This window comes from Entelurus aequoreus, linkage group LG09 (genome assembly GCF_033978785.1).
Source record: "Entelurus aequoreus isolate RoL-2023_Sb linkage group LG09, RoL_Eaeq_v1.1, whole genome shotgun sequence".
NCBI classification, from domain to species: Eukaryota; Metazoa; Chordata; class Actinopteri; order Syngnathiformes; family Syngnathidae; genus Entelurus; species Entelurus aequoreus.
The window spans coordinates 4,878,566-4,896,463 of NC_084739.1; the positions used below are offsets into that span (position 1 = coordinate 4,878,566).

The following is a 17,898-nucleotide window of genomic DNA, read 5'->3' on the forward strand; positions in this document are numbered from 1 at the left end:
TGGTTGGTACATCAGGATCTTTTTCATCTTTTCTATTTTGGGTATCAGATTCTTTTACAACATTTCCATTATTGATATCATAGCACTCTTCATCTTTTGTTAGTGTATTACCAGAGCCTTCTTCATCTCTTCTCTTTGGGGTATTAGATCCCATTGCAATGTTTCCACCTGGGGAATCAGACACCCCTTCATTTTGTCCAATTGTAGCATCAGTCCACTCTTTGTCTTTTGTAGGTGCAGCGCCACAGACTTCTTCATCTCTTCTAGTTGAGATATAAAACACATCCTCAACATTTCCAGCTGGAATATTAGACCCTTCTTTATGCTGTAGAGTTCTACCATTAGAGCAGTCTTCTTCAACTTTTATCGGTGGGCCATAAGAACAATCTTCAGTTTTTATGATTGAGGCATCTGAGCAATCTTTAGCTCTTCCAATTGTGGTATTAATCCCTTCTGCAACATTTCCAATCTGGGTATCAGACAAATCGTGTTCTTTTAAAAGCAAGGAATCTGGCTCATTTTCATCATCAGCAGACCAGTCTTCATATTTTCTGATTTGAGTGTCAGTGTTTTCCTTATTTTCATAATTTGGAGCATCACACTCCTCTCTATCTTTTTTAGTTGGCGTTTTTGCTTGATCATTTACAGGTGGGGTATCAAAGTATTTTTCATTGTTTCTAGTTAGTGTATTGGACTCCCCAGCACAATGTTCAGTCATGGTATTAGACAATTCTTCAACTTCTCCAACTAGAGCGTCAGAACACTTGTCCTGCTTTGTGGTGGGGGCATGAGAGTCTTCTTGATCTCTTTTTGTTAGGTTATCAGACTTCTTTTTAACAATTTCAGCTAAGGAGTCAGACCACTCTTCATATTTTATCGGCAAAGTATTGAACAGCGCGTCATCTTTTTCAGATGGGTCAACATAATCGTCTTTAACTTTTCTTGTTTGAGTATCAGATTCTTGTATATTTTCTGTAATTGTTGCATCAAAAACTTCTCCAGCTTTTCCAGTTGGAAAATGACGCTCTATCTCATATTTTTTTGTCGGAGCATCAGTGCTCGCCTTATCTTTTATAGGTAAGGTATCAAAATATGTTGCATTATTTCTAGGTGGTATATCTGACTCTTTTGCAACCACAGACCACTCGTCATCCTCTCCAGTCTGAGCATCAGATTCATTGTCATCGTTTTTAATTGGACCACCAGTATCCTGTTTTCCTTCTACTTCAGACTCCTGGTTAACTATTCCAGCTGCAGCCTCTCCAGTTTGAGCATGAGACTCTTCTTTGTCTTTCCTATTTGGAGTATCTTCTTTTCCTTCAACAAGTGCGACATTTGATGGTTCTATTACTTTTCCAGCAGGGGGATTAAAATCTGTTTCATCTGTTAGAAGTGGGGTGTCAGACACGTCTTCATCATTTTTGAGCTTGACATCACAGTTCTCATTACATCTTTCAATTAAAGCATGGGAACCATCTTCATTGCTTAAAGTTTGAGAGTTGTCAACTTTTCTCGTTGAGGTATCAGACTTCTCCTGATTATTACCAGTCAGGGGATCTTTTACAGTTTCAGATTCATTGTCATCGTTTTTAATTGGACCACCAGTATCCTCTTTTCCTTTTACTTCAGACTCCTGCTTAACTATTCCAGCTGCAGGGTAATACTCTTCCTCATACTTTAAAATATCGTATCCCTCTTCATCAGTTTCAGTCTCGACATTACAGTTCCCTCTTTCTCTTTCAACTGTGGCATGAGACGCCTCTTTATCTTTTCTAGTTTGAGCATCAGAGTACTCTTCATCTTCATCTTTTGTAGTTAAGGCATCAGAGTATGTTTTATCTTTAACAGTTGAGGCATCAGACCACTTTTCATCTCTTTCAGATGACACCTCTTCAGCTTGTCCAGTTGGGTAGTTTTTCCCTACTTTGTCTTTTCCCGTTTGAGCATCGGTGTCTTTGTCATCTTGTTTAGTAAAAGCAAAGGTTTCACCTTTATCATTTACAGGTGAGGGATCAAACTCATTTTCACATGTTCTAGATGGGGTTTCTGACTCTTCTGCAACATTTCCAGTCAGGCTATGAGACCAGTTTTGAGCCTCTCCAGTTTGAGCATGAGCCTCTTCTTTGTCTTTCTTATTTGGAGTATCTTCTTTTCCTTCAACAAGTGCGACATTTGATGTTTCTATTACTTTTCCAGCAGGGGGATTAAAATCGGTTTCATCTGTTGGAAGTGGGGCGTCAGACACGTCTTCATCATTTTTGAGCTTGACATCCCAGTTCTCATTACATCGTTCAATTAAAGCATGTGAGCCATCTTCATTGCTTAAAGTTTGAGAGTTGTAAACTTTTCTAGTTGAGGTATCAGACTTCTGCTGATTATTACCAGTCAGGGCAGAAGACCAATCTTCATATCTTCCAGTGTCTTTTTTATCTTTTACAGTTGAGGCATCAGATTCATTGTCATCGTTTTTAATTGGACCACCAGTATCCTCTTTTCCTTTTACTTCAGACCCCTGGTTAACTATTCCAGCTGCGGGGTAATACTCTTCCTCATACTTTAAAATATTAGATCCCTCTTCATCAGTTTCAGTCTCGACATTACAGTTCTCTCTATCTCTTTCAACTGTGGCATGAGACACCTCTTTATCTTTTCTAGTTTGAGCATCAGAGTACTCTTCATCTTCATCTTTTGTAGTTAAGGCATCAGAGTATGTTTTATCTTTAACAGTTGAGGCATCAGACCACTTTTCATCTCTTTCAGATGACACCTCTTCAGCTTGTCCAGTTGGGTAGTTTTTCCCTACTTTGTCTTTTCCCGTTTGAATATCGGTGTCTTTGTCATCTTGTTTAGTAAAAGCGTTATTTTCATCTTTATCATTTACAGGTGAGGCATCAAACTCTTTTTCATATTTTCTAGATGGGGTTTTTGACTCTTCTGCAGCCTTTCCAGTCAGGCTATGAGACCAGTTTTGAGCCTCTCCAGTTTGAGCATGAACCTCTTCTTTGTCTTTCTTATTTGGAGTATCTTCTTTTCCTTCAACAAGTGCGACATTTGATGTTTCTTTTACTTTTCCAGCAGGGGGATTAAAATCGGTTTCATCTGTTGGAAGTGGGGCGTCAGACACGTCTTCATCATTTTCGAGCTGGACATCACAGTTCTCATTATATCTTTCAATTAAAGCATGGGAACCATCTTCATTGCTTAAAGTTTGGGAGTTGTCAACTTTTCTAGTTGAGGTATCAGACTTCTCCTGATTACTACCAGTCAGGACAGAAGACCAATCTTCATCTGTTCCAGTGTCTTCTTTATCTTCTACAGTTGAGGCATCAGATACATCTTCAACTCTTCCAGATGCCGTATCAGACACATCTTCAGCTTGTCTAGTTGGGTCAGTTGTCCCTACTTTGTCTTTTCCCATTTGAGCATCAGTGTTCTCTTTATCTTCGTTAGTTAGAGCATCATTTTTCTCTTGATTATTTACAGGTGAGGCATCAAACTTATTTTCATATTGTTTAGGAGAGGTATCTGACTCTTCTGTAGCATTTCCAGTCAGAATATGAAGTGAACAATTTTGAGCCTCTACCGGTTGAGCATCAAACTCATCTTTGTTTTTCTTATTTGGAGTATCCTCGCTTCCTTCAAGCAATATGACATTAGACTTACCTTTAACTTTTCTAGCAGAGGGATTAGTATCAGCTTCATCTTTGGAAAGTGAGGCATGATCCATGTCTTCGTTATTTTCAGGCTGGACATCACCGTTCTCTTTACCTCTTTCAATTGTAGCATAAGAACAATCTTCATTGCTTACATTTTGAGAGTTGTCGACTCTTCTAGTTGAGGTATCGAACTCCTTTTCAACATTACTAGTCAGGGCATAAGACCATTCTTCCTCTCTTCGAGAAGGGTCAAAAGACCGCTCTTCTTGTCTAGTTAGAGCATCAGAGTCTTCACCTTTTACATTTGAGGCATTAGATGGATCTTCATCTCTTCCAGAAGCAGCATCAGACACCTCTTCAGCTTCTCCATTTGAGGCATTTCTCCCTACTTTGTCTTTTCCCTTTTGAACATTAGTGTGCAGGTTATCTTCTTCAGTTAGAGCATCATTTTTATCTTCATCACTTATAGGTGATGCATCAAACTCTTTTTCAAATTTTCTAGTTGGGGTATCTAGCTCTTCTGCACCAGTCAGACTATAAGACCAGTCTTGAGCCTCTCTAGTTTCAGCATCTGTCTCCTTTTTATCTTTCTCATTTAGAGTGTCCTCTTTTCCTTTTACAAGTGTGACATTAGCCCTCTCTTTAACTTTTATAGCAGAGAGATTGGAATCAACTTCATCTTTTAAATGTGGGGCATCAGACATGTCTTTATCATTTTCAGGCTGGACATCACATCTCTCTTCACTTCTTTCAACTGTGGCATAAGAACCATCTTCATTGATCATAGATTGAATGTCGCCTCTTGTACTTGAGGTATCGGACTCCTCCTTAACATTGCTACTAAGGGCACAAGACCAATCTTTCTCTCCATCAAAACGGTCAACAGACCATTCTTCTGCTTTTCTAGTTGGATAATCAGAGCATTCGTCATCTTCTACAGTTGCAGTATTAGACACCTCTTCAGCATTTGTAGTTGGGGCATTGGACCCTACTTCATAATTTTTTGTTGGAGCATAACCATCTTTTTTAGCTTGATCTGCTGGAGCATCCATTTCCTCTCTATCCATTACAAATGGGGCATCAAAGTTTTTTGCATCTCCCCCAGTTAGAGTATCAGACTCTAATGTAATGTTTCCAGTCAGGGTAGTAAACCCATGTTTATCCTCTTCAGAGTCAGAGTCCTCTTCATTTTTTTCAGTTAGGGTATAAGGCTTATTTTTAACTTTTTCATTTGGATTAATAGGCCTCTCTTGAGCTTCTGTGGTTTGAACATCAGCATCAGCCCTATCTACAGATGGGGTATCAGAATCGTCACCTTTAATTCCTGTTGAGGCATCAGTCCTATTTTCATTCATTCCAGGTGGCTCACTGGAGCGTTGAATATTAGGCTGCTGCCCATGATCTTTTCTATCTTGGTGTACCGTTTCAGTGTTGTTGAGTCCATCTTTTCCTACAAGTTCATGAGCAGCAATACTCTCCTCCACACCAGTTGTATCAGCCTTGCTCGCAGAATCACTCCCTTCACACCATTCATTTATCATATTCACCTGGTGATCAACATGTTGATTCACTGAGTTGGTATATATTTTAGGATTTCCTTCCACATCCATTGGATGTCTGTGTAAAAATATATGATCTTTGTGTTGGTTTGTGCAATCAGAATCTGACTTTTTTGTTTCTCTTAGTTGCCTTTCTCCTGTGTTTATCCAACCATCACTTGGTGCACTGATCATGGAACCAGCCAGGGTTGGTTCTGGACAGACTCTGGCAGATGTTGAAGTGCAATACTCAACATTGTCTTGATCACACCTTTTCGTATTCCAATGATGTGTGAGTGTCAGTCTGTCAGAATCAACAGATGTCATAGATGATGAATTTGACTGTTGCAGAAGACTTACACCAAGGTGATCGTATACAATGTTTTTGGGTTCAGGTTGAACAATACAGTTGTTTTCTGAAGGACCAACAACTTGTTCAATTATGTCTCCATCTTTTTTGTTGACGACACAGTCACCTTGTGCTTCAGCATCCAAAGCTTTGACTGCATCTCTTGGTGATGAAGAATCTACATCATCTATGATACTTTCCTCAAAAACTGCTTTGCTAAGCGATGATAATTTATTTCCATCACTGCCTTCTAACCCAGCTCTGTTTAAATAATCATTATTGAGCATTGACTTAACTTCATAACACTGATTAGCGCTACAGGAAGACTCACTGCCACTTTTTAGATCAGTACTTTTGAATAAACTCGGTAGAATTGATTGGATGGTAGGAGCAGCACTTTCTACAACAACACTGCATTCATCCTGATTATCAGCCAGTGGGTTATTGGTGACAGCTAATGCGTCAATGTGATGAACACACACCTGATCAACTTCCTTCCCAAAGCAGTAAGACATCCCAAGAGGCTCGTGACCACAAGGTAATATAGGAAAATCATGAACAAAATCATTCATCTCTGATATATGTCCACTCGTGTTGTCTTCCACTACTGGGTGCCCATTCTTCCGCATCCAATCTGGTGGGTTTTGTGTATTTTTCCTTTTTTTCAGTGTAATAAAATCAACAGTGTCACACTCAGGGTGGACCAGGCTACACTCTGCAGGGTTAAGACCAAGACTCTGGTGTGAAGATATGGACAGGCAAGGCAGCACAGTTTTCTCCTCATCTTTAACTTGGTTAACAAAGACTGCCTCCTCAGCTTCTATCTCCATGTCATAGTGAACTCCCTCACTCAAAATGTATGTTTGTTCCTGCTGTAGAGTGTCATCTTGATATTTTCTCTCCTTAAATATGTTGTCAGCTGAAGTGACATTGATCATTCTTGATGGATTATATAACGACTCTGCATTTAACTCTGCTGCAAACTGATGGATGCATCCGTCTGGTAGTGATTCAGCATTAAATTTGTCTACAAAATATGGAATGTCTTGGGAAGCTGGAATATTGCAAGCTCCATTTGAATCATCTCCATCCTCAATATATAAACTCTCATGAAATGTGTAGTTGGTGTTGCTTTGATGCCATAGAGTCTGCATTGGATCTTCTGAGTTATCATCCAAAGAAAAGTCATTTGCAAATGAGTTGTTATCAACTAGTCCAATGAACGAAGGGGAAAAATGGTTATGAAATTCATCCCTTGGCTCTATCACCATTTTGTCTGTTTCCTCGCATATGAATGGAACCTCTAACTCCACCTGTTTTGAAACGTCCCCAACCTCGCGGCCAGAAAATACAGAATCTTCTACAAAAAACTTGATAATTGTACTCAACTGTTTGTCGAGTATTAGAATCCTTTGTTGAGACTTTGGGTGGACGTAACTGTTGATCCACAGATAGGAAATAAACAGTTGCTTTGACTCTTCAGCGGAGTTGCAGCCATCAAGTCTAATTTTTTGACACATGAGCCAAGAAGAAAACTTCTCACCAAGGTCCTCAACATTGAAAAAATCATTAGGAATTTCGATGGACTTCAAAACCTCTGCCGTGTAAACGTCGATGTACCCGTTTTGTACAGCAGAATTAACATCCACAACTTGCGAATTTTCTGGAATATAAAAAGCCACTATTTTGTGTCCATTGTTTCGGAGTCTGCTGTCGCATACATCAGTGAAAGTTTGCTCATTGTGATGCGATGATGTGGAGCAAAAGTGAGATTCAGTGGGCCGAGGCAAGACAAGGCCTATAAACTGATGCCCATTCCCAAGCACGATGAGTGTACTGCTAAATCTCATTAGATCACACTGAACTTCCGCATCCACCTTCAGTCCTTCACCATTGCTTCCAATCTGGGCCATAACTCCTTGTGTTGCAGTTGCAATATGCTCTTCTTGAGTGGGATCACTCGAGACAGACGTCAAGATGTGAACATCCCGCTTTGGTGCCAGTGATTTATTCTCACTTAGGCACTTTAACATTAGTTTATTAACCTGCAGTGCCTCTAAGTATGACTCATTTCCAGTAGAGTGATTGCCCATCACTTTCTGGCAGGTCTTATGCCTCTGAATAATTTTCACATACACAGAAGCAGGAATTAATCCCTCCTGAAACGCCCTGTCCAGGGTCACTATATCTCCTGAGTAGGCCACATTAAGTCCATCACTGTCTTGGTTGACCGCAATTATCTTCACGACCAGGTCATCTGCTTCCCTTGCTGCTGCCGCAAAGTCAGAGATGGACACAGAAGTCACATGTGAACTCTGTAAGCACTTGCTCTCCATGATGGACTCAGGATCCGGTATGAGAGCATCATCCATGTACAGAGAATGCTCAGACTTTGAGAGGTTCAAGGTTGGAAGAGGGTCTGTTCCTTGGGTCCAAATCCAGCTAATGGTGGATTTCACGGCCTATAAAAGGAGAAATTCAGTCACTACTGAGCTAGACAAAAACATGTTAAAGTAAGTATTCAAAACAAAGACAAATGTGTACTCACCAATAGACGAACATGTTAAAGATCACGTGCACAAGTTCAACACTGCATTAGCGTTGCAACATGAAAAGTGTCAGCATAAGGTGAAAAGCAATCATGCCTCTGGGAAAGCAACTTGTGTTGGTTAGTCACATCACACAGTGGAGAGTTTGACGCATCAACGCTATTAGCCAGTTCAACATCAACACATTCATAATGGTGACATAGACTGAAAACTGGCATGGCTCAGCAAGTTTACAGCATACTCCAATGTACTAGTTGAGGTATAAATGTCAAAACAGAAACACTTCTTAAATGATCCGGTGTGTGAGAATTAAGGTGATGCTACAGAGAAGAATAGAAGCGGTTAATCATGCAATGAATCCTCAATCCTTTGACAACAACAAAATACAACAGCATTTCACTCAAAAGAAGAAGAAAGCCCAATTTCCAACCTCGTCTGCAGGAGCAAGCTGATCGGAACAACGCTGGGATAGTTCACTGTAGGCCTGACTTAGTTCCTTCAACTGTTCCTGGGCCTTTTCTCTCTCCTCTTCTGTCATCCTAAAAGACAAACATACCAAAATAATTAGACTCAGAAGTTAAAAAGATAGCACTTACTGTGTATAGCCTAAATGCACCTAATAATGCATATATTTAATTAAATGTCGTGGTCTACAAAAGTAAATAACTGCCTGGGTCTCTTACGGGCAGCTGTGGCTGTAGGCAACCTCCTGTTGTAATATTTATAAAACTCCACAATAGGGCACTAGTTGCATTTGAAGTATCATGAGTGGTCAGCTATTTCTGCTTTAATTGTTGATAGCGTTACTCAGCTACTGGTATGAAACTCATGAATTTACAATTGTTGTACTGTTGTTTGCTATAAACCCATCTGTGGTATTATTGCTGGGGTAGCAGTTTTTTCCTCACCAATATTACAACTTTGGTTAAACTGCTTCTGTGTTGTGCAATATACTTGTTTATAGAAAAAGTTAAGTTTTCCTTTCCATTTTCAAATGCACTCAGAACCATTATCAAAGTTTAAAAATTACCGTATTTTCCAAACTATAAGCTGCTACATTTTTCCATTGCTTTAAACTCTGCGGCTTATGAAACGATGCAGCTAATTATGGATGTGTCTTCGCTAACGACCATAATGTTTTGTATTGAACAAATAGTTTTAATTTTAGACCAGCAGAGACACTGAAGAGGATTTTTATTGTTTGTGGTATGGCGCCATCTTTTGGACGAGTTTGTTCACTGCAGGTGCTGCTGGTTGACAATGCACTTTCTGTTTTGTGCCGGACGTATATTCGTCCAAAGCCTTTCTGCTTGAAAGGATTCCTCATTCATCACTCCAAGCAACATTCTTAAATTTTACAATGTAACCAAAACGATCAATACTTACTAAACCGTCCCTTGTGCGACGTCTGTAGGAGTGTTTTCATGCATATTTGTACATGCTATCGTAATGTAGTCAAGCTACCATCGTTAGCATTAGCGAATTTGCTAACACGTTTACAAGTGTCTGTGTTAGTATCAATAACTTACAATGGCATTGTTTTTTTCATTGTTTCAGTTATGTAAATTCACCAAAACGTCGACATGGAGTAATTGAGTCGGTTTAGCTGATTGGAGAGCTAGCTTCCGAAGCTAGTGGGTACATGACGATGACTTCTGTTTTGTTTGATCATTGCCGTGTTACAGGCACCGTTTGGAAATAATTAAGGTATGTAAATAAACATATACAAAATCTCTCATACCTGTATATATCTGCGGCTTATAGTCCGGTGTGGCTAATATATATAATATTTTTTTCTTCTAAAATGTGGTGGGTGCAGCCTAAATACGGGTGAGCTTTATAGCCCGGATAATACGGTAGGTCAAATTTGGTAAATAACTGCCTGTCAACTTCCAATTACAGAATTTACAGTATGTACTGTATATACAGTATAGTATATAGTTTGTAAATGCCGCACTTACTTTTCACTGTGTTTGTTCAGCATCATTTCTGTGGCCCTCAGCGCTTCTGCTATCTGCTCCTTCTTTGTTGCCATTTCTTCAACAGACACCTGCAGAATCAAATAGTCATTCATTAATAGTGAAGTATATACATGACATTTTAGATTGCTTAAAGATTGATTAAAATACATTTTTTTCGCTACAGCATTAGGTAGAATAATACATAATTTAATGCGATACAACACACCATTTAGACACAAAGGTGTTCAGTTTAGTTTTGACTGATTTAGTCAATTATTCAGATTTTCCTTTAACAACATGTTAATTATTGTGCTTGTGGTGGAGACCCGGTTAAGTGCAGAAGTTAAATAAGGTAACCAAAATATAAAAAATTCCTTAATACGGTCATACTGTTCACATTAGTAACTCATTGACAGTGTCAATCAAACATTTGCATTAAATTTACTATTCCAGAGAAATAATATGATACAGCTCTTGTACTGGCTCTCGTTATATACTACATGTGTATGTACCTCTACTATAAGCATTTATTATTACAACTAAGTGGCAAATATTAACCACATTATTTATGTGGATATATACATGCATATATTTTTTATTTATTTATTTGACTTTAAGGGTATTTTATCATTTTGCGTGATAAACATCATACATTGTATTATTACCTTCGCCAGAACGTAAATGTCTGGGTTTGTTTGTCTGTCAGCGACATAACTCAAAAAGTTACGGGATGATTTTGATTACATTTTCACGAAAGGTCAGAAATGGGATAAGGATAAGTGATTAGTTTTTTTGGGGTGATCGAGATCATTTCCACTATGTTACCTTACATTTCCTTTACAAGGCTGAACTTTTTTCTGTGTACACTAGCGGCCCCCCCTCAACCCACAGAGACAAAGACAATGAATGACTCATTATTTGTATTTTTTAATATATTTTTTATTTTATGTTTATTTTACATTCAAGTGCTGACAGCGATGAACTTGCAGCCTGTTTGGAAGCAACAGACGAACAAAACACACACACGCAGACTTGGACTTATCCTTAGATTCGCTGGGGTTTGTTTGTCTGCCCGTGTATTTGTTAGATAACAAAATAGCTCAAAAAGGTATGAGCGGATTTTTTTTTTTTAAGCATTCTTCATTACCATTGGAAGATAAGGCCTGGTGGAGGTTTGTGCTCTCTGAGTGTTTTTTCTAAGTAAAATATTGTAATATATTAATTGAATGTTACATTTGATACAAAAGGGATATGGATTTTCAGATAGATCAGGTCAAGGTTTCATTTCTAAAATTGTTGATGTGAAACATGGGTGCTTGTGCAACGGTAAGGTTGTATCAGATGCTACTGATATGACAAAACAAAAGTACCTCTGACCTTGTGAAATACATTCAATAATTACATCAGAGAGCAGACATGCTTTTATTAGGTCTCTCTACTACTTTATTAAAATAGTCACAACAACAAACAAAACTCGTGATTACCTGATGTTTATTTGAAGCATCAGAGTTGGCATTGCTATCTTTCAAAGAATTCCCCTCATTGCTCAGGTTGTGTTTCACATTAGACATCCAACCTAACAGTTTGCTAACTTTATCACCATGCTCTCGCTTCTCCTCATCAACAGATCTCTGGAATTAGAACAGGCAAGGGTATGGAAATATAATTATTTAGGAAGCAACAGTTTAATCTTTAAATTGTAAACAAAAAGTTGATTGGCATTCAAATAACAAAAATATAACAAAATTGATTTAAAAAAATATACAAGATCCAATACAATCTGGTACACTAAGAAACATTCAATAAGGCGTTCAATAATGGACTGGTCTTTTCTGTATACGCTTCGATAGAAAACAAAGTGTAGCAACATAAAAGGACATCAAAAGCAAAATACAATTTATAGCAGAAATCTACTATAGCCGCCACACTTACACAAAGTCCTATAAAAAGCTTTTTTTTTTTAAACAAAGTATGTGATGTTTATTGTTTAGACTTCCACATTCCGTGATGTATGGTTGATAAGGATCCAAAACCTTGAGCCTTAGTAGCCTCCAGTAATCTTAACCCAGTGTGGCAGTCATATGTGCTTCTGTCCAGTGCTTCTTTGAATGTTATTCGTCTCTTGGTTTTTGGACAAGAGAGGCTTTTGAAATGGGACCCCTTGTCTTTGATTGCAAGGGCAGTGGCTTTGTCAACAAGGCCCCTCTGAAGGACTTCATCTAGAGGGACTCTGTCATGAGTGTCAGGGTGTATGAGTCCACCAGTCAGAAGCTGGAACTCAATACAGCAAGTCCCGATATCTTTTGGTAAGAGGTTTTCCTGGATAGCCTGGGGTATTGACAAAGGCTTTGCCGTCTTGGGGTGAATGATGCCATTGAATGCCTGCTCATACTGTTGAAGTGGATGAGCAAACTTGTCATTTAAAAGCCCTCTAGTAAGTGCATCTTTGACTGTAAGTTTCTCCCCAGAGAAGGGATCACAGATCCCTCCAGTACAGGCCTGAGCCTCCAGCATTCTCAAGGCAGTTGTCCTGTCAATGAAGCCCTGTTGAAAACCCTGCAAAACAGACAACCTCTTCTTCTGTGTGAGGTCCCATAGACCAGCAATGGGGCTGTTGACATCCTCCACAACGACCATTCTGGAAAATATGATGTCTGCCATCTCATTGATGCTAAGAAGGCCATCCCCGTAACGTTCAAGCTCAGACGCTTCCAGAAATCTCTGACTGAGAGCTGACTCTAGACATAGGTTTCTGGCATTTTTGACATCACAGATGAAGTGGTGCACTCCTTTATTGGCAACATCTACAGACATCTCCTGCCATTCGCTCTCTTGTTGTGACAGAAATAGATAGGTGTGCTTATTGATATATTTCTTCTTAAATGCTTCATAAGCGGACATCTCAATGCCACTGCTGCTGCTGACAACAGACACCCGGTGAGAACTTGTCGGGGAACTATTTGTTAGGTGTCTGTCCCCTAGCGGAAGAAGTAAGACACCGCCATCGATATCGTAAAGACTCCCCTTCAGTATTTCTGAGTAGTATGCTTTCTGTCCAGTATCAGGGTAGTGAAAACCTCTGGGGTTTCGGACAGGATCATACAGAACTTGAAAGGTCTCCTTGTTTAAGAAGCCATGATCAATAGCAACGCTAGGTGGCATTCTGATACCAGCCTCTGGGTTGATCACTCCTCCGGTAGCAATCTGTACCTCAAGGATCTTCTTGCCTATACGTCGCTCAAGAATCATCTCCTCCATCGCCTGGAACACAGACAGTCTTTTACCAGCATGCACAAAGCCAGTAAAAGCTTTCTCAGCCTCTATCAGTTTATCCTTTAAGGCTTCTTCTATGATTCCTCTCTCAAGAGCCTCATCCACAGAGTAAAACTGCCCTGTAGTTAGATCAGTGAGGCTTCCAGTCGCTGCCTGAGTCTCTAGAAATTCCAAAGCGTAGGTCTTTGCTAAGAAGCCCTTCTCAACGGCCTCTCGGAAGGAAGCCTTTTTCCTACTGGACTCCACATAAACTCCAGCAATGGCAGTCGGTTTGCTGACGTATGGCGCAATGAATTCTTGCACCTTATCCATCGTGGTAAGGCCCATTTCTAATTTACGGAGGATCTCTTCATCCAATAACTTGTATCTGATAAGGTTTAGAATTGTTGTGCTTCTTTTAAGATCAGAGACAGTCAGTGTTGTTGAATTCAACAAGTCCAGGTTTTCCCTATAGACTGTAGCACGTTTCTCTGGTGCATCTTTTGCTTCAGGGTTTTCTTTGAGCTGATAAGTTCTGGTAATATAAATGCTGTGTTTATGCTCGGACGGGTACTCTGTGGGTTCACACAAGGCCATGTATCCCTGACTTTTAACGATCTTAGTTCGCTCAAGCGGTTTAATTTCAGTTTCCTTTGGCAGGTACATGAGCTTTTGAGGTATTGGATTTTTCACAGTTGTCTGACTATGGATCATTTCCATTCCACATTGTTTAAACCTATTAGGGATGTCTTCTTTCTGCAGTGTTGGCATCTGTGGATTGGAGATTAGAATACCACTGAGTTAGAAATAAAACAGTTAAAATAATACTATAATAGATTTTGCGTCCTTCTTCCCATACCTTTGAAGATCTTTTCATTTTTAGAGTGTCCTCGCTGTATTTCTGCATCGTTATATTTCCTGTCTTCAGGATAGAAGTATCTTTCTGAATAATTGGAATCTCTTTGGCATATGACAGGCACTTCTCTTCCTTTAGCATCACTTTGCGCTCACTATCTCTTGGAAGATGTGTCAGGCGCTCGTTGCTTTGCAAAACATAAAACTTTGAGTTTAGCTGACGTTTGTCCTCCTCATATTGAGCAATTTGTAACCTTGCCTTTGACAAATCTTTGTCCAGCTTCATATTTTCTTTCACTAATTCATCCAGTCTGATTTGCACTTGCAGCAGATGGTCCTCTTGTTGCTTTGAGTCTGATGCTTTTTGGTCAAACACCTGAACTTCTCCTTTGAAATAGTTGCTAAGCGTCTGTCCTAATTCTGCGCCCTGTACATTTTTTTGTGACACGTCTTCATTTCTTGCTTCTTCTGACTTTACCAATATAACTTTGTGTTCTATATCTTTCTTTACCAACATTAGGTGCCTTTCATAGCCCTGCCTCTGAAGTTCCAGTTTAGTCTTCAGCTCTTCCAGCATTTTCTTGCACTTCTCAAGTTGTTCCTCCATTTGCTGCGTCCTCAGCCTGAGGACAGTGTTCTCTTTTTGAATCCGATCAGTTTCTGCTTGGTTACACTGCAACATTTCTTTAAGTAAAAGGATTTCAGATCCCAGTGACAGGCTTCTTTCCAGAGCCTCGGTTTTCTCCTTCTTGAGGACTGCATTTTCATGATGAAGATTTGATCGGAATTGGTCAGAGCTAAACATTCCTTCTGTCACTGTGGATTTATTTTTATGAAGCTCACTCTCAAGCTGCTTTATTGTAGATTCTTTCATTTGCCTATCTTTTCTTTCTTTGGCTAACTCCTCTTTTACTGTTTGTAGAGCATTGCTCATCTCTGAAACTTTAACGTTCAAGTGATCTACATTTTTCTCTTCCGCTTTTTTCTCCATTTGAAGAGCAAGTATCTCGTCCTTTAAATTCCCTGTCATATTTTCAGAGCTTCTTGTTAGGCCTTTGATGTTGTGCTCATATTTAAAAAGTTCATCTTCTAATGTTTTCACTTTGCCGAGGTGTTTGTTAATCAGCGCAGATCCTTTCTGGATTTCTGCATTTTTGTTTTTCAGCTTTAAGTTCAAATCATGTATTTCTGCACTTTGCATGTGGGCCTTCTGGTCAGCTAACCTTTTCTCAGCTAACACAGATTCCAGCTCTGATTTCAACGATCCTATTTCTCTTTGATAATTTAGAATATTGGAGGTCAAAGTATGGTTTTGTGATTTATTCTGAAGCTCATGAGAAGTCTGGGATTTTGTATTGTGCACCTCCTCAATAATTCTGACTTGCGCTTTTGCGGCTTCTACCTGAGCCTTGAGAATTTCAATTTCTTGACCTTTTCTGTCAATTTCCATTATGGCCAGATCGTGTTTAGCCCTCATATTTTTTAGATTTATTTCTAAGTCTACATTTACATGCTTTGACTCATCTGTTTTCGTCTGCAATTGAGAAGCCACAAATTCACAGTTTTGAATTCCTGCTTCAAGGGTTTTACATTTGCGAAGACACTCCTGCTCTGTTCTCTTCATAACTGCAACTTCCTCCTTAGAATATTGAAGCTCTTCTTTGCAGCTCTGAAGTTCACTCTTCAGAGACTTTACCTTTTGCTCTGCATTGGATCTTGCTTTTTCTAGCGACTCCGTATTTAGCCGAAGACCTCTAATATCACTTTCTGTCGACATATTTATTCTCTTCAGATCGCTACATTTAAATTTCAGCTGATCTATCAAGGCCTGCTTAGAAGCTAGCTCCTCCTCTAAATTGTTAACCTTGTAAATGTAGTCCTGATCTGAGGAGTTCCTTCTTTGAGCTTTTCCTTGAGTGATCTTTAGCTGCTCTTTGAGACCTTCAATTTCAGTGTTTTGGAAAAAAGCATTTTGCTCCAGTGAGGCTTTGCCCCTTTGGAAAGATCGGACTTCCTCTTGAAGTTCATAGATGGTTTGCTGCTGAGATAGCGTTTCCTGATGAAGATCGTCTGATTTCTGTTTCAGGTTAAACCTCTCTGCTTCTATGTCCAGCTGATGTTTCTTTAGTCTGTTATCACTGTCATCACACAGCTTTTTATAAGTTTGGGCTTTCTCTTCAGCCATTTCTGCTCGTTTCTGGACTAGGACCAATTCATCATCTTTTTGCTGTAGATCGTCTTTTACTCGTTCCAATTCTCTGACCACGTTTGATTGGGGTTCACTGTAATAGCTTTCAAATGGTGAAAGCAACTGAGTTTGGATGTCATTGTGAAAATCTTCTTGAACTATCATTTTCCTCTGTATCGTGGGGCTCTGCTTCATAAGAACTTGGTTTTCATTGACAAGGTCCTCCAGCTTCCTCTGGGCCATGGACCACTTGGCTTCAGCCTGCTCAATTAACAGTTTAGCGTGACTTATCTCCTGCTCATTGGCAGTTTTGTCCGCCATTGCCATCTCCAATTGGGCGCGATACTGACCTGCGTCGTTCTCTAGCTGGGATTTCTGAAACGTTAGATTGTCTATTGTGTGCTGTTGTGTTTTCACTTCTCCTTCCAACCTTTGCAACTGTGTTTGTCTTTCAGCCGCCAAGGCCTCTTGTTCACACAGTAGCAGGTTAAGACGGTTAAGTGTTACATCCCCGGCAGCTTTTTGGAGCTCCACACTTTCTGTTCTTTTTGCATTTTCTGCTCTCTCAAATGCCATTTTGTTCTAAAATGCAAAACAATAAGTCATCCATCAAGGTAATTATGACGTAGAATGATTGATTGTTTTTCCAGCTTTACAAGAGTGTTGAAGCAAGCTCAAGCAATCTCTTCAGCAATTTCGAGACATATCTTCCTTCCCCAATAAATTCAAATTCACCACAATCTATTACTTTCCAGTCCGAAAGCTGTCACCAAGATGTGAAAATTTCTTCCATGAAGACGTTCTATTGTTTCCCAAGTTCTATTGAAACAAAGCTAAAAGGCCATTTCTTTATAGAAAATTCCAATCACCAGCAATACATGCACTGCATAATCATGTTACTTTTTTACAGAGTAACATGTAAGCCTATGGGTAGAAACCAAGAGGAAAATGTGTTTGACAGATGCCAACCTTTTTAGCATGAGCTGCTAAAACAGGTTGATGCAAAATAGAAACAGGGATAACATGGAAACATGAGTAGAGTCACATCGGCACAATTTAAGTCTGCACTGCTGTAAATGAGGCAATCTCACCTCCTCGTCTTCTGTTCTCTTCAAGTTTTCACTTGCAAACTTCACGTACTGGCTCATGAGAGTCACAAGGGCTGTGTAGCGGGTGCGAAGATCCATAAACTGTGGGAAACATTAAGATGTCGATGAGACGATATAAAGTTGTCCTTTGCGACAGGGGGTTACAAAATAGGAATTGACAATGAATAATACATTGGTATTGTAGGTATGTAAGTATGTATGTGAATATGAATGTGTGTAAGAGTGTGTAGTATGCATATATGTGTGTTTATGAATGTATGTACACTGTATATGTGTGCGTGTGTATAGTGCCACAAACGTTTTTAAATCTGACTATTAGAAGTCTACCTCCTGCTGGATGGCATCAGAGGAAGTCTGCATCTTGCGTTTCTTGAGAGGTGATTTGTGTTGAGAGTCAACCATCGCTCTGAAGGTCATCAGATGCAGCTCGAGATCCTAAAG

The 17,898-nt window shown here is 39.5% G+C and overlaps 1 protein-coding gene across 2 annotated transcripts in view; it reads right to left on the reverse strand.

Annotated features, from left to right (window-relative positions):
• Positions 1-17,898, reverse strand: part of LOC133657077 (dystonin-like) — a 220,070-nt gene that overhangs the window by 79,900 nt on the left and 122,272 nt on the right. For both annotated transcript variants that reach the window (XM_062057994.1, XM_062057995.1), the window contains exons 35-39: positions 17,785-17,892; positions 17,440-17,538; positions 11,538-11,684; positions 10,054-10,142; positions 8,523-8,631 (exon numbers count right to left, since the gene is read on the reverse strand). In XM_062057994.1, coding sequence (XP_061913978.1) covers positions 8,523-8,631; positions 10,054-10,142; positions 11,538-11,684; positions 17,440-17,538; positions 17,785-17,892 — 552 coding nt within the window. The remainder of the gene's footprint in view (positions 1-8,522; positions 8,632-10,053; positions 10,143-11,537; positions 11,685-17,439; positions 17,539-17,784; positions 17,893-17,898) is intronic.